The 17,856-nt window shown below is 35.7% G+C and overlaps 1 protein-coding gene across 1 annotated transcript; it reads right to left on the reverse strand.

Moving 5' to 3' along the window:
• Positions 1-445: 445 nt before the first annotated feature.
• LOC127081575 (FBD-associated F-box protein At5g18780) lies at positions 446-2,487 on the reverse strand. Its single transcript, XM_051021821.1, has 3 exons — positions 1,432-2,487; positions 1,083-1,274; positions 446-541 (listed from the first exon to the last, which is right to left on the reverse strand). The coding sequence occupies exons 1-3, from the start codon at positions 2,482-2,484 to the stop codon at positions 446-448; spliced, it is 1,341 nt and encodes a 446-aa protein (XP_050877778.1). The 5' UTR covers positions 2,485-2,487.
• Between the last annotated feature and the right edge of the window lie 15,369 nt (positions 2,488-17,856).

Genomic DNA, 17,856 nt, shown 5'->3' on the forward strand with positions numbered 1-17,856 from the left:
GTCTGTCACATAATTAGAAAAGCAATATGAAATTTGACATTGGCAAAATTGAAAATTGAAATGGTTTAACAAACTACTGTGTTTTTCTTGAAAACCTCTGTTGTTACTTTAATACAAGACCCATGGAGTATGCTTTCTACCCTCTAATCACACAATAAGGATCAAAACAGAATAACGCAAATTAGTGAACACTCAATCTAACACAGAATGATTAAACGCATGACAACCAAAGATATTCAATTATGCAAATTATGTGAAAGTAGAAAAATAAACTACATGAACAATAATTTAGTCAAACAAGAAAACATAAAATTTTAGAAATACTATCTAACTAGTGAAAAGTTTTCTCTAAGCAAAAGTTTTATGTGATACTTCATCGATGCTTTTCTTTGTTCATTGGTCCTCCTGCCAAAAAAATTCTCAAATTCCTCTTGCTTCTCTTTGTTCATTGTTCATCCTGCCAAAAAAAATGTCGAACCGATCCTCCTGCTCCTATTCTTATTCTTGTCGAAACAATTTTAGCTAAATAATCGATATTTCTCTGAAATACATTAAAATCGTCAAAATCTGAATTAGATAATTATTTCGCAAAACATATTACTAATGATAGGCTCACAAACTTATATTATTGGGCTTTACATGAACTTAAAATGTTTATTAGACGAGTACAACATCAAGAAATAGATTGTCAATTCTTATAAAAACAACTTTAAAATTTTAAAACTTATACATTTCAACAAATGTATGTACTTGTTGTTAGATATATGCCAGACAATAATATAAAACCATCGCATTTGATTAAAATAAATTTATGTCATTTTGTCAAATTATTATAAATGTCGGCGTGTCAGTGTTTTATCAAGTATTTGCATATGCGTTGGTGCTTCATAGATCATAGCATATACCAATTAAAATAAAATAGATGAAAGAAATTAATGAGTCTATTCAGGTAATAAATCTCATCCAGATGATTAGCATGTAATGTGGTTCAGATAACAAACATTTAAGAAGCTTCTACAATAGTAATAAAAACATAAACTAAAGAATCTCTATTTCAATAGTAAATAGAGTGCACATTTTACCTTTGGAGCGAATTTAATGAACCGAACTTTTGCTGATGGAGAGTTTTGAAGCAAATAGTCCAATATTAATTTGGTATCTATTAATTTGTTGGATAATCTATCTGCAGCTGGTTTCATTTCGATATTCAATAACTTCAAGTTACATAGGGAAGGAAACTCAACCTTCAACAAATCAGGAACTAAGGAGAGAACCTGACCAATGAAGATGAATCAGGATCAGTTTCATCAAACCATATAAAAAATTAGAAATAAATTGATATATAAAGCCGCCAATCAAAAATTAAAGTTTCAAAACAAAAATTATCTATCTAATATACAAATATTAGATATAAGATAAGACAAGTTATACCTGAAGAGTGTAAGTAGATATAGTCAATGATTTGATATTAGTAAGCTCTAGAAACCAGCTCCGTAGGTCTGAAAGAGGCTTTACAAGATTACCTAAAAGAGGCTTTACAAAATTATCTAGCAGACACTTTTTCGTATCAATGTATACATGTTTAACAGAAGTAAGATGGCTTCCGGATAGTATCTGAAAAGGAAAGCCGATCAAAGAAATAGTACAAAGATTCGGAGTAGACAGCTTGATTTTGTGGAGGACAGAATATGATTGTATGGTTAATTCGAGAAGGGTTGCACTTGTTATGGATAGGTTTTGTTCACCTAAAATTTGAAAATGAGCAATGGTCAAAGTATTCAATTTGGGAAATGCTGAAAAGGGGTCATCACCATCAGGAAAGATTACATTACTTATGTGTAAGCTTCTTAACGCTGGGAAATTCAAATATTTGGAAAATATTACTTCTTGATGCGGAAAAATATTAAAAACAGAAAGAGATGTTAAAGTGTGACATGAAGCAAAACAAGATCTAAAGAGTTCAAAATCATGATTGCCAACTATTTGTAAATGCTGAATATTGTGTGAAACAGCATATTTTAAAATCCTTTCAAATAGACCAGGCTGCTTAATGAGAATCTTTGAGTCAAGTTTGAGAGCATGCAAAGAGGTTGAGGCATCACGTTGAGACAAAATCTGAGATACAAATTTAGTGAAACCTTCGATACTCGGAAAGTCCGAAGAACTTAATGAAAGAGATGGAAGATGCTTCCAGAGATTTCTCCATCGTTTGGACACAATGCAAGTATGAATGGCTTCTTTGATGTTCAACAATGAGAGTATGTGAAGAAGAATGCAATCTGGTAAATTACTCAACCGGTCTTCTTTTGGATCGGGTGGAGAAGAGGTTAATGAACGAGTTGGAAGCTGCTTCCGGAGATTCTTCCATTGGATACCACAAATTTTTATGGGAAGAAGAACACAGTCGGATAAATTAGTTAACCTATCTGGAGATTCTTCCATTGATGTTTCAGAATACTCTTGTGATGATGAAGAGTGAATCATGTTATTGAGAATATGAAACCCTAACCCTAAGAATGTGAGTAATCAACGCTCCACGTGATTAAAACCCTAACCCTAAGAATGTGAAACAAATTAGTAGAAAAAATCGCAACTGTTATGAGACATATTCTAGAATAGGAAACAAACTAGGGTTTAAGATTTTAAAATTAAAAAATTTGAAAATTAAAAACATAATTTAAATTAGAGTAATGCTAACTTGTTAAGAAACTCACTTATAAAAAGTTTGTATTGAAAAAATCAATAAAATATTTAATTATATATTTTTATTAAAACCAATTCACAATTTTCAAGATATTATATTTATATTTAATTCTTATCTTGTGTCTTATTTTATTCTTTAATAATTAAATGATTTATTTCTTATTTTAGTCATCATCTTCTTTTTTTATAATAATTTTCTCCTAACAATAAAGTTTTGTACCTTCTATTGCAATATTTTCATTATCGCTCACTAATAATTTTATACTTAATTATACACATAAATTTATATTAATAGTATACATGAAAATAATTGAAACTCATTTATGCTTTAATTGATTGAAATCCATTCTCAGAAAGAAAAAAAATCAAAAGCCATCATGTGAAGAAAAAATTGATATTCATTATAAGAAGAAAATAAAAACACATAATATGAAAACTAAAATCGAGACTAATTTTTTTTTTTGGGAAAACTCATTTAATTTTTTTTTAACTCCTTTTTATGATTGTTATCATTTCAATTTTTTGAAAATGAATTTTGATGTTTTTTTTCATATAATTACTTTTTATTTTTCTCATATAAAAAGTTTAGATCAATTTAAGTTCAAATGAGTTTCGGTTTTTTCATATTTTTCTATATCGGAATCACAATTATGTGTGAATTGAGGTGGTCGATTCCTGATGTGGTGCTGCAAGTTTTCAGAGCGGTTAAACACATGGGTTTATCCGCAAGATTAACACTACAATATCAAAATTGAATCAAAAGTTATTTTCTAATTGAGGAAAATAGAGAAGAATAAAGAAAAATTTAGATAGCGAAGTATAATTGGAATGGAATTGATAGAATATTTTACGAACATCCTTTATATAGGATCATATTACTAACTAATTAATTTCTAGTTAGTAACCATATACATAGTTAGCATTAACCCCATGTATAACTAGCATTAACCGTATACTAAATTATTAATAACCACATGCCAGAACTATCAATAACCACTTACTAAACTATTAGTAACAACATACTGAAATTCAATAACCAAATGCTTAACTAGTAGTCACCTAACTAGTAGTTACCTCACGTTAAAACTGAAAGGCACATCTAATATCCTTTCTAATTCATATTTCTTAAGTTCATCATTCTCATCAATCATTTGGTTTCAATTTTAGTTTATAAACTCATCTTACATCTATTGCCTTCTTGTTTGACTGTGTGACCAATTCCCATGTTTGATTCTTTTCAATGGCTTTGAGCTCTTCAATCATTGCGCCTTGTCAATTCTCACCTTGCATGTCTTGAACATGATCAATTGGTTTTGACTCCGCCATCATGGCTTCTTCAATCATTACTAGGTAAATTTATTTTTACAAGACTTTTAGTAATATTTTCTTTGACTTTGTAATTAGTGTAGAGTCTAATATTTTAAAATTATTTTCAATATATAGGGTTGTGGAGCAACACTGTATTATCAAATGTTTAAATTTGTAGATAAGGAGACAAGAAGAGGGATACGAGTGTGAGTATTATGTAATGAAGTACGTGTTAAACATGGTCTATTGTTTATTCTTGGGACCATGTATATAAATTATGTCTTGAAATGTTTATAATAACATAATAGTGTTTAAGTTTGATATTATATTTCAAATCATGTTATATTCAAATTTCTTCACTTTTTTATGTAGATGTTTAACGACATGACAAATTTTTCCCACGATGACTTAGAAGACATCTGGGTGCTAATATATGACTTTGAGTTTAATATTTGTAACTATATGTTTGTAAATACTACTTCCGTTATTTTATATAAGAAATAATTTACTTTTTAGATTTATTGAATAACAAATGTATTTGTCGGTTTATAGACTAGATACATTGATTATTCAATGAATCCGAAAAATAAGTTGTCTCATATATAAAAGAACTAAGGTATTAATATTTTTGGCTTTGATGTGAAAAATATTTAGGTTTGTTATATAGGTATAAAATACAAGTAAAAAAAACTACCGTTTATAATATATGAAAAAATAAAATAAAATAAAGAAAAAAGACAGTTTTTCACCACGGTTGATTAAGAAGACCGCAATGATAGATAGCGCACCAAATATTATATATCATACAATTTTTGGGGATAAAACTCATTGTCTTTATATATTGCACAAGAGTTGTTTACTATAACATTTGTGATAGGTAACACACTACCTAGTTTATCATAGCGGTAACACGTCTATGATGGAAAACACCATACATACACACCTTCTCTCATAATAGTTGGTCAACCGTATTAGAATATTTTTTTTAATTATCCAATTTTTAAAAAAAAATTCAAAAATAACTAAAATTTAAAAAAAATCCAAAAATGGCCATTTTTGGCCCTAAAATTAACTAAGGCGTCACCCTAGTTGGCGCCTACCCTTAAGGGGTAGGGCAAGTCGCCACTAGGAGTGGCGCCTACCCTTAAAATGATTTTTTTTTTAAAATATTTAATATGTTTTTTTTTTAAATTAGTTTTAATTTAATAGTTTATATTTACTATAAATTATAAAAATTTATATAATTTACAAGATATATATATATATATATATATATATATATATATATATATATATATTAATTTATATATATATATATATATATATATATATTAATTTAATTTATAAGTAATTAATAGTATTTATAAATTTTTGGGAGAATTAGGGTTAATCATGTTAGGTAGGTATGACCTAATTCAAACCCTAATTCCCCCTAAGACTAATTAATCTTGTCCTATAAATAAAGTGTTATTTCCTTGCATTTTCTTCACCACTATTTCCTATCACTTTCTCAATCAAGTTGAGTTCATGGCATCCCCCAGACCGTCATCATGGGAGCGGACATCATCCAAGCGCCCGGATCCAGAATCAGTAATCTTAAAAAGGGGCGGGCATGTTATTTTCTCGCCTGTGAAACCCCCAATGGAGATGAAATTTTGGAACATCCGTTCGTTGGACCAACTAAAAAGATCCTTGATGTCTTGGTTAGAGGGAGATTACCAACCTGGTGAAGTCATCAGAAGGATTCAGAGGCTTAGAACAAGGTTCTCATTTGAAACTGGAGAAACGATACGTTGGTGGGTTGAAGTTGAAAGCGACATTGATTGCATCCAAATGATGCATGGATCAGATGACATAGTGTTAACTATTGTAATTTCCTAGATTTTAAGGGTTGTTTGTGATGTTGTTTGTGTATTTGCTATTGTTCTAGTACTTGTTCTTGTTTTAGTACTTGTTCTTGTTCCAGTATGTGTTTTTGCTTTAGTAATTGTTGTTGTAATGTTAGATGTTTGTGTTTGTTGTTTCAATGTCATCTTCTATTTGGAATAAAAAGTAAACTTTTTTGATAAATAGCATTGGTACACAGAGTTATGAAGTAATACAACTATGTAGTCAAAGTAGATCCACGATATGGACATTTGTTCTTATTATGCCCCAGTTGTCGACATATGCTACACTTCCTCTGCATTTTCTCTGCGACGTCCATTTCAGTTCTAATGCGCCTGCTGTTTGGGCGACCACTTTTATTCCGCCGCATCGATTCGTTGTGCCAAACAATTTCCCCGTCATACTATGGCCAATACGCCTCCAATGCTACCACCGGAAAGGGATCACTACAACAAACAAGACCTTAGACAACGCTTTTTTTTGCCTTAGACAGCGCTTTAAAGCGCTGTCTAAACCTCCGCTGCTAAAGGTTTAGACAACGCTTTTTTAAATCTTAAAAGCGCTGTCTAAGCCCCCCCCCCCCTTAGACAGCGCTTTGGCCAAAAGCGCTTTATAAGACCCTCTTATTTTAAATTTTTTAGGTATACCTTAGACAGCACTTTTCAAAAAGCGCTGTCTAAGCCCCCCCCCCCCCCCCCCCCCTTAGACAGCGTTTTTGCCAAAAGCGCTTTCTAAGACCCTCCTATTTTAATTTTTTTAGGTATACCTTAGACAGCGCTTTTCAAAAAGCGCTGTCTAAGCCCCCCCCCCCCCTTAGACAGCGCTTTTCAAAAAGCGCTGTCTAAGCCCCCCCCCCCCCCCCCCCCCCCCTTAGACAGCGCTTTTGCCTAAAGCGCTTTCTAATCCCCCCTTAGACAGCGCTTTTTACAAAAGCGCTGTCTAAGGTATACGAAAATTTTTGAAGCTTTTGTTTTAAACCACATTTTTTCCAAGTTTATAAACCAGAATTTCTACCTGTTTTCAACCAGATTTTGACAGACAATTATCACATTTTATATATGCCATTTTGGCCTTTTTTCTACCAATTTTTGGCTAACAAATATATATATATACCAATTCAAACCAATTTTGCCTTAAATGTATCAAAATATATACAAATTTATGTACACATTTACAAGTCATTACATATACTACAAATGTACACATTAATTACACAAATTTATGAACAAACATTGAGCTCTAACATGAATTGACACCACTCCTCTTTGATTTCGTCCACTTGATCCTTTGTATAAAATGCACACTTGAATTCCTCAAAGTACTACATAATAATATAACATATTTTAAATTAATTACAACTATTTAATTATATGAGATATGTGTAAATATAAAAATAACTCATAAGTTAGAAATACATACATCGGTGGGAATCTTTAATCGGCCCAAAGTAAGAGTATCTCGCATAAACCTCAACATGAAATACCCGCAATCTATTTGATTACGTTGTTGAGGACACTACATATGAAAAAAAAAATATGGATTATAAATCCTAAGTTTTGTCAAGTGTCATCACTAATATAATAAAAAATGTGGTAATTAAAAATATACCGCCACTTTAATCCATGTAATGGAGTTGGCGCCCCTCCTTGAGGTTTGGATATCTCGTTGGGCCCGAAAAGCTTGTAGGACGCTAATAAAATAAAAATGAAGCAATTAGAACAATTCACATAAACTAAGAAAATTTTTGAACATTCTCACTTACGTGTCAATTAGGACCTTCATATCCGGGTATGTTGTCCAATCATTTCCTAACGAGTCAAGATAATACACAATTTCTCGGATAGGATTGATTGCGAGCAACAACCAATGTCCACTGTAATGATTAGGCAAATGTTAGATGGTAACTTGGAAAATAATTATAATAGATGAATTTAGAATGAAATGCTAACCCGGTATTAAACGGTATAAAAAACAACTTCTCCGCATCTTTATTGTCCATGAGGATCCGAAGAACGTACTCCGTCACGGTATCCGGTCTACTTAAGATTAAAACTAAGTTGACGGTCGCGGGTGCTAAGAATCCGAATGACACGTCCAAACCATTGGGGTGCATCATTTTGTCATACAAAAACCTAATATAAAAACATCATTAACACCTCTTTTGAAACATAAAGTAAACCGGATTAACATAAAGTAAACATCATTAACATAAGTTGTTTAATTAATAAAACAAAGTAGACCGGATTTACCTAATATATGTATTGACAACGGTGACGCCGATTTCTTCATGACTAAAAACTTGCATGAAGTCTTCATTAGCAATCATTTGGTCGTGATCAAAGCCGAAAATCCCTACCTCCATATGTACAGACCGAACACCTCCGGTCGGTATATCGGTCATCTCTAGAAATGTCCTGAGGCACGACCTATACTTGGTGGTAGGTTTTTTCCTAGCTACGGTCTTCTTAGCACCAGAACTTTTTACCCGTGCGGAGGCGTTGCTAACCTCCTTTTTTTGTTGTGCGGAGGCATTGCTAACCTCATTTTCTTGAAGCTACATGTCATATAAATAGTTAGATCAAATTAAGAATGTAACAACTTCCATGAATATATGTCATATAATTGTATATTACCTCTTTTCTTGAAACCGTGGACTCGGTATGCCGTGGAATCGCATTATCTTTTGATTTGGATTTTGTGGGAGTCTATTTAACATAACCAAGGAAAATATGTAAGTAAAATTTTAAGCATAAATTTTAAACTTTGAATATACACATTAAAGTTAACATAAGTTTTAAGCATACCTCATATCCTACGCATATGAGGTTTGTCGGCCATGCAACAAACGAACCTACTGCTTCGTGCACCGTTGTTGCATCCGAATCATCGCTAGGATATGGTAATGCTGCATTCGGCTCAACTGCAATATCAACTGATACCTTCAAACATCCAGCAGGGAGCTCTCTAGTGTGGAGTAATACTCCGCTAACGTTATGCACTTTTCCCTTGCCAACCATCCGATAGTATGGTGACGACAAATACAGCTGACAATGGGAAATGCCCTAAAACCAATAATAACAAGAAATCGTTAATGTGTATATATGTCAAATACATAATTTAAGCAAATAGTTCAATTTAAGACAATTATATGTAATTACCTCTGGAATGTTCGGCTGAAAGGTACAGTTGATACTGTTTTTGTCCGAAGCATCTCTGTATACTGTTGAGGCACTAGCCTCTCTTTCTCTCCTCAATGCATCAAGCTCAGCTTGCATGGCTTCCAATCTTGCATGAAGCTCCCGATTACTAGGAGCCTTTCCTTTTTTAATACTCAGGGAGGTCAGAGTGACTCCAAATCCCTTACCCCTCACCCGACCAGAATACTCAGGGACATCTAATGCCCGACTAAGTATGCCCTTAGTATCATCGGGAGATAAAGACTGAGATAGCTCCTCCTGAAAAATCAGATGAATACCGTATACTTGTCAAATATTTGTGTATAAAAATTTTATTCAATTAATGAAAAAATGTTATACTTACACATTTCTGGTATACGTGTAAAACTTCTTCTTGAGGAACTCCAGATCTGCCCACACGGGCTTCCTTCCACAAAACATGTGCAGGAAGAGATGTTTCTGAACTTTCCTCCTTCTGCAGCTACACATTAAGTCATACAATTTGATCAGATAAAACTAATATATGATGAACAAATTTGTTATCGCAATTTATAAATACTTACCATGGATTGTTCTAAGCGTCCATATCCGACACGTCCTTTTCGGTACGGATATGCGGGACTTGATGCTCTTTCCCGATTTGTAGCACTTATTCTTTGAAAAACCGGGTCTTGTCTTTTGGATTTGAAAGCTTCCCATTCTTCAGCCGATATCAAACTTTCATATTTTTTAGGAAGCTCCGCATCCACAAAATTACCATCCGCATCCTTAAGGAACTTGGATGATAAAAATGTCCGAAACCCTCTTAGAAGCTTTCCGGCCAATTTCATACAAAAACCTCTTCTTTCTTCTTCGATGTTAAAACATCGCTAAGAAAAACATACAGATTGATAGTTAGTATCGGTAATTGAAAAAACATAATTGATACCGTATAATTAAGGGCCAAATGATTGTACCTTTATCTCACTCCAAATTTTTTCTTTGGACTCATTCAGCTCTTTGTTTCTCCAATCATCACATGTAATGGGAATTTCATTCCTTACTAGTGCACCAATGAAACTAGTTAAGGTATGCCCATTAGGTTCTATAAGTTGTCCCTGGTTGTTCCAACAGACATCTAGTATGATGCCTCGAGATCTTCCTTGGACCACCCTTCTCATTACTGTGATGCCTCTTCGAATTTCTTCTTCCGCGGATACTTTTTTACTAACTTCCTCATGTTGGTCATCAGCCATGTCTAACCTGTAATAAACCAAGGAAACCATCAAATATCAAATATAACTTATAATCAAAACAATTGAAAACAAAAAAATAAAGAAATCATGCATTATCAGATATAACTTATAATCAAAGCAATTGAAAACAAAAATATAACGAAATCATGCATTATCAGATATAACTTATAATCAAAGCAATTGAAAACAAAAAAATAAAGAAATCATGCATTATCAGATATAACTTATAATCAAAGCAATTGAAAACAAAAATATAACGAAATCATGCATTATCAGATATAACTTATAATCAAAGCAATTGAAAACAAAAACATAAAGAAATCATGCATTATCAGATATAACTGTCATACCCCAAAAATTACCCATCATTTTTCCTAAAAAAAAAAAAAAAAACGAAAAAAAAAATAAAAACGAAAAAAAAAATAAAAAATTAATTAATTAATTAATTAATTAATTAATTAATTAAATAAATAATTAAAATAAATAAATAAATAAAATATAACATTCCAAGCCCATTACCCACGAAATTAGTCTATAAATACTGAAGCTTCAGACTTGGAGTTTACACACGGGGAGATTCACTGGAGAAAAATGGAGAGAAGCAAAATGCTCTGAGGTTTCCTTGGAACAAAACACTGGACAAAACCTGAAGGGAAATCTACAAGCTACTCTGCAACAACCTCCAGGCAACTCTGAAAGGTTCATTCTGACTCACAGACTTTCAGCTCAAGCAAACCCTGCCATTTGATTTTTCTTCTCCAATCAGGTTTGCCCTATATCCATCATCTTTATGCCTTTAATTTGAATGCTCTAAATATATGAGGTATTATGGGTGAATTTGATACCCTTTTGATGCATGTGTTTGACAAGAGGTTTAGGCCTCCTACCTTTGGTTGCTTTTTATGAGCTTTTAGTGAATTGAAAGGGCATGATTTATGTGATTACATTTTAATTTGAGGGCAACTCTTGGTTACCCTATTTTGCTTCACTAACCCTTTTGTTGAGTTTTTGTGAAGGCACCTAACTTTTGCAGGGATAACTTGCATGGTTTCCCACTTTATTTGTGGGATACCCCCTGGAGGTTTCATTCCGATTACCTGTACTGACTCACTTTCTTTGATGGTGTTTAGCTTGGAAGGATCCCTGGATTTCCCATTCCTTTAATTGCTGTAACTTCGGATCTTTATCCGCGTGATAATTTTTTTTCCCTCTCTCATACTTTATCGCTTTCTTAGCTGGAAGACCTCGATAGGAGGCAATGTTTGAGCCCTTGGTGGCATTTTACTTTGAGATACATGTTTTGTGTTTTGTATTCATATCCCTGCAGGTAGCGCGGTTCCTTCGTCAAGGACTGCCTTTTTGCCCTTGTTGTGATATTTCTCCGGTGTAATCTTCGATTGCACCCTGATTTGGTGTTCTGACATGTTTCTTTTTTTGAGTTTCGTAAAGGTTCACATATCCCAGGAAAAGGTTATTGGCTAGGTATTCCACTTTATTTGTGGGGTACCCTTGTGGAGTTTCACCCTAAATTATTTTTTAATGTATTAATTTCTAATGTATTAATTTTTTAATATATTATTTTTAATAATTTTAATGTGGAGTTTCATCCTAATTATATAATTAATTGTAAAACTTTGCCTTTGAATAAGTGATCTTGGACCTCTCTTTGTTGCCTTACGATTACGATATTACGGTCATGTCCCGCGAACGTGGGGATACCCTTAGCAAAGACCCTTCGATTAAATCATCATAAAATAAATTATAGTCCCTCGGATGTTGCCTTCGAATATACAACTTTGTCCCTCGATGACCCTCCGATGTTGCCTACGGTTAAAAGATGATAGTCCCTTCGAATGCTAAGGTATCCTCATAGCTGTTGCCTTCAATGACCAATCGATGACCCTACGATGACCCTTTTACATCCAAAGGATAAGACTACTTATTTCTCAATAATAATGACAGTTTTACCCTCATAAGGATAGGAAATACTCATAAAGACCTTGGGTCGGTATAACTCTTAATCGCTGGCTCACAACCTAAAACATTTTTTCACACCTCACACCTTTCAAAATACCTTCAGAAAATCACCACTTGGTATACATTCATACTAGAATCATTACCGAGTTATATTTTTCTAAACAATTTTCAAAACTAAACGAGATAATCATTTTGTATACATTCATACAAGAATCATTACAAAGTTAAATTCTCTTTCCAAAAACAATTTTCCAAACAATTCACAAACACTTTTTTCAGACAAAAATAATATAAGTGATCGAGCAATTAAGAGCCCATGGATAACCATGGATACAAAGGGTGCTAACACCTTCCCTTTGTATAATGTACCTCCCGAACCCAAAATCTAAATTAAGGTCTTTCCTGTTCTTTTCCACCTTTCCTTATTGGATAAAAGAAAAGTCGGTGGCGACTCTTGCTAACCGCGACATTGCGATAAAAAACACAAAAAAGTCCAGTTCACCGTATGACAGAACTGGCGACTCTGCTGGGGACCCTAAATATTTAAAAAGAGAGGTTACCTTAAAAACAAGATCACTTATTCAATTTGTCTGATTTATTTTTAAGGGATTGCTTGGGTATGTTATGCTTGAGTGAAAGATCCTACACCCGGATCTAGTGTACCTTAGGTAAGTAGCAAGAGATCATCGCGACTGTCCGGCGTATACTGGAATGGTCAAAATGATGGCTACGGTTAATGTGGCACTTTGGATGTCCTGATGTTCCTCATGTTAGTTGAGGAAATATTTGGCATTCGCGTGGTGTCATAAAAGCATTAACCAGACCTTTAGAACCCTAATTGACTCATCCTGGCCATTAGAAAGTAGTGAGATAACTGGCTTCGGTTCCGACTGGAGTTGGTTGAGACTCGATACTACACTCTTTGAGATTGGACTTTAGGGAAGCTTCGGTCAACCACTTGGTGTTGCACTGAAGTGGACTTAAGGAAAGGTCAATGATTTGAGATCCTTCTAGAACCCGGTTACTATTCTAAGACAGGTTGAACCAACCAAACTTCAGTGGGGAGGGTACTTACCTATGAAACTCATGCAAGCCTTAAAACCTAGGACTGATGGTTGTGTGACTTGCTTGTGCTTGTTGTTTACTTAACATCATAACATCATAACATCATAACATCATAACATCATAACATCATGGCATTATACTAACCATTTCAAGGACTTAGGAATTTAGCTTTGCTCTGGTAAACAGGTTATGGCTTCCAAGAAGACTATCCGGATCAATCTTGTAGCAATCTCTCCTCAACTCAAGGATTTAGTGTCAGAACTTCCCGATCACGCTCAGTTCAACAAAAGACATGGATCTCTCCTCGATTTGGTTACCACGGGTTTCAAAGAAGATATGATGAGAGTTCTATTCCAGTTCTTCGATCCTAAACATCATTGCTTCACTTTCCCAGATTATCAGTTGGTACCCACGTTAGAAGAGTTTTCCAAGCTGCTTGGGATACCTATCCTTGATCAAGTACCTTTCAGTGGTCTGGAAAAGATTCCGAAGACTGAAGAAGTTGCCGCAGCTTTACACATGACAAAGTCCGACATTGAAAATAATTGGGTAACAAGGAGTGGAGTTAAGGGTTTACTCGCCAAATTTTTGGTAGGTAAGGCCCGGGAATTCCTAAACGTTATGAAGGTCCATGCTTTTGAAGATGTTCTAGCATTGCTAATCTATGGTTTGGTGCTATTCCCTAATCCGGACCAATTCATAGACATGAGTGCTATTAAGATATTTCTCACTCATAACCCTGTGCCCACCTTGCTCGGAGATATTTTGCATTCCCTTCACACTCGTACTATGAAGAGGCAAGGGACCCTCATGTGCTGCATACCTTTGTTGTCTAGGTGGTTTATTTCGCACCTTCCTCAATCAGTCTTGAAGCACGATCAAAATCTGAAATGGTCTCAAAGGATAATGGCACTCTCTCATTCAGACATCCGGTGGGGTTCTAACCTCAAGGAAAATGTTATCATCATCGACCGTTGTGGAGAATTCCCTAATGTACCACTCATGGGGATAAGAGGAGGTATTACTTATAATCCTGCCTTGGCCCTACGTCAGTTTGGGTATGCTCGAAGGGATGGGCCACATGAAATGATTATTCAAGGTATAGTGTTTGACTATGACAATGACTCTCAAGGTCTCCGCCAAAGGTTTGTACGAGCTTGGGGCATGGTGAAACGAAGCACTTTAGGAAAGAAAAATTCAATTCCTATGGAGCCTTATCTCAGATGGGTACGCGCCAGAGCTCGTGAACTTGTCATGCCATATCTTGCAGTCGGACCATTGATTGTTGAATCAGAGGTTGAAGGAGGTACTTCCCAGATCATTTCTTACCCAGATATGCCTACCGATATTGAGGAATTGAAAAGATCCTGGACCCAGTTGAGAGAGGAGAGAGATACTTTCGAAGCCCAGTGCAATGCAGAAAGGAAGAAAGCACTAGAACTCGCCAGCCAGCTTAATGAGGAACGAAGGCTCAATGCATATCTTCGCCCAAAAAGAAGTCGCCCCTGGGAGACTTGAGCTTTCATTGTATTTTACTATTGTTCCTTTTGTAATGAACATGGAAAAAATTAGCAATAAACATTTCTCTCTTGTTGGTGATTTACGCAAAGTTAAATTCCAAAAGTCCTTGAAAACATTTCATACATTGCATAGCATAACATTGCATAACAGGTACTCTAAAGGGATTAGTGTTCTCACGGTTTTCCTCCAAACAGAAAAATGGACCTCGAACAAGCTGTTAGAGATCTCCAGGCTCAAAATGCTCAACTCCAGGAGATGATCTTGAACTTATCCAAGGGGCAGGAGGAACTGAAGGCTCTCTTGCTCGAGAAAAAGAAAGACCAGAAACCTGTGAGTTACATTAACACGGGAAGAAGGCTTAAAGGACAGGCTGCGGGTGTCAAAATCAGAATTCCGAAGGATCAAGAAGAGGAAACAGAGACAGATTCAGAAGATGAGAATGTCGATCTCTTCAACCCTGAGGACGACAATGAAGATTATGAGAATGAACAGTACTCTCCAAGAGATGGCAAGTACAAGTTGCTGGAAGAACATATGCTAGCTATGGAGGCTCAGAAGGCGCCCGGTCTGGATTTCGAAAGTTTGGGTCTGGTCTCCGATGTGACCATTCCCCGCAAATTCAAAGTCCCCGCTTTCACTAAGTATGATGGGGCATCTTGTCCTCAGATGCATCTGAGAGCTTATGTGAGAAAGATTCAGCCGCATACCACTGACAGGAAACTATGGATCCATTTCTTCCAAGAGAGCCTGTCTGGCACACAGTTGGAATGGTATTATCAGCTCGAGAGCTCTGACATCCGCACATGGACTGATTTAGCGACAGCTTTCTACAAACACTACCAGTATAACTCTGAACTAGCGCCTACCCGGCTACAGTTGCAGAATATGACTATGGGATCTAAAGAAAGCTTCAAAGAATACGCTCAAAAATGGAGAGATTTGGCTGGCAGAGTCAAACCCCCTATGACTGATCGAGAATTAGTGGACATGTTCATGAGTACACTGACTGGCCCATTCTACGGCCATCTATTAAGGAGTTCCTCATTGGGTTTCACTGAACTTATATTAACAGGTGAACATGTTGAAAGCGGCATTCGAAGCGGAAAGATACAGGCGACTACCTCTGGTCCTCCGGAGACTCCTAATGTCATCACTGCTCCTCTGTCTAATCATGACGAGACTGTTAATGCTGTGGAAGATGCCGATAACGATTATGACTTGGATAGCTGGATTTTTCCAACAATTGGTGACGGACTCAATAATTGGAAGGCTGAGGACACTATCCCGATTTCCTTTAGTCAGGAGTAATTGTTATTGCTATTTGGTGTTTTAAAGCATTGTGTCTATACCCGGGGCACAATAGCTAATTTTTCAAGGGTTTTGTCATTTTCATAAGCATATTCATATTCAATAAATCAATGGACTTTTTGCATTCAAATATTGCGCTCTTTATCTTTCCTGTCATTTTTCAAACAAGCTATGTTTTCTTGCACACACTCACGTAACAATTTGCCGATCCATATCCACTCTGGGTCCTGTTGGTAATGACTCTGCTACTGTTCATTATGACTTTGAAAATCCGATCTACCAAGCCGAGGATGGAAGTGAGGAAGATTGTGAAGTCCCTAGAGAACTTGCCAGACTGGTACTACAAAAGACTATACAGCCGCATGAGGAGTCAATTGAAATTGTAAATCTGGGTACTGAAATAAACAAGAGAGAAGTCAGAGGTTTCTTGGGGCGCTCGAATTACATTGCCCGATTCATTCCACACTTGACTGCTACCTGCAAACCCATCTTCAAATTACTAAAAAAAGAAAAATCAAGAGATGGTATGGAATGATGAATGACAAAATCAAGAAGTATCCCCAAGAACCTCCAATTCTGATGCTACCAGTTGAAGGAAGACTTCTAACTATGTATTTGACCGTGTTAGAAAATTCAATAGGGTGTGCTGGGGCAACATGACGAGTCTGGTCGAAAAGAGCATGTCATACACTGCCTTAGCAAAAGGTACCGACTGTGAAACAAGATACTCACAGCTCGAGAAAGCTTGCTGCGCTTTGGCTTGGGCTGCTCGCCGACTAAGACAGTATATGTTGAATCATACCACTTTATTGATTTCTAAGATGGATCTTATCAAATATACATTCGAGAAACCTGTTGTCTCCTAAAAGAGTTATCACTGATAATGGTACTAAATTGAACTCTGCATGCAGTTCAAAATAAAACACCATAACTCTTCTCCGTACCGGCCAAAGACGAACGACGCCGTGGAGGCTGCTAACAATATCGAGAATATAACAGTAACATACAAAGACTGGTATGAGATGTTACCTTTTGCTCTTCATGGTTACCGCACTTCGACAGGGGCAACCCCTTTCTCTTTAGTCTATGGAATGGAAGCCGTTTTGCCAGTGGAAGTTCAGATCCCCTCTCTAAGAATTGTGAAAGATGCAGGCTTAGATGAAGATGAATGGATTCAAACCCGACTCGATCAGATAAATTTGATTGATGAAAAGAGACTTGCGGCTGTATGTCACGGGCAGATATATCAGAAGCGCATGACCAGGGCATTCAACAAAAGGGTCAAGAGACAAGTGTATCAAATGGGCGACTTGGTAATAAAGCGTATCATTCTACCACAAGCTGACCCCAGAGGCAAATGGACTCCCACATACGAAGGGCCATTTGTAGTTAAGAAGGTATTCTCAGGTGGAGCCATGATACTCGCTACAATGGATGGTGAAGACTTCCCACATCCCGTGAACGCGGACATAGTTAAAAAATACTACGCATGAAAGAGACCCGCTAGATCGATGTATCTAGGCAAAAGTAAGGGCATCCCGGCGAACCAAAAGGGTTCGGGCAAAAATTAGGGATATATAAAAAAATGTACACCCGGCAAGTCGAAAACCTGAAAAGGCGGCTTGGGCAAAAAAGGGTATCCTGGTGGACTGAAAACCTGAAAAGGCGGTCCAGGC

Source organism: Lathyrus oleraceus, chromosome 5, assembly GCF_024323335.1.
Source record: "Lathyrus oleraceus cultivar Zhongwan6 chromosome 5, CAAS_Psat_ZW6_1.0, whole genome shotgun sequence".
Lineage (NCBI taxonomy): Eukaryota > Viridiplantae > Streptophyta > Magnoliopsida > Fabales > Fabaceae > Lathyrus > Lathyrus oleraceus.

What these genes read in the sequence shown, in the direction of transcription:
- LOC127081575 (XM_051021821.1), bottom strand. Translation starts at nt 2,484, where the DNA reads ATGATTCACTCTTCATCATCACAAGAGTATTCTGAAACATCAATGGAA. An exon ending in TATCTACTTACACTCTTCAG is followed by an intron (nt 1,275 to 1,431) that starts GTATAACTTGTC and finishes TTCATTGGTCAG; the next exon opens with GTTCTCTCCTTAGTTCCTGA. An exon ending in TCATTAAATTCGCTCCAAAG is followed by an intron (nt 542 to 1,082) that starts GTAAAATGTGCA and finishes AATGTATTTCAG; the next exon opens with AGAAATATCGATTATTTAGC.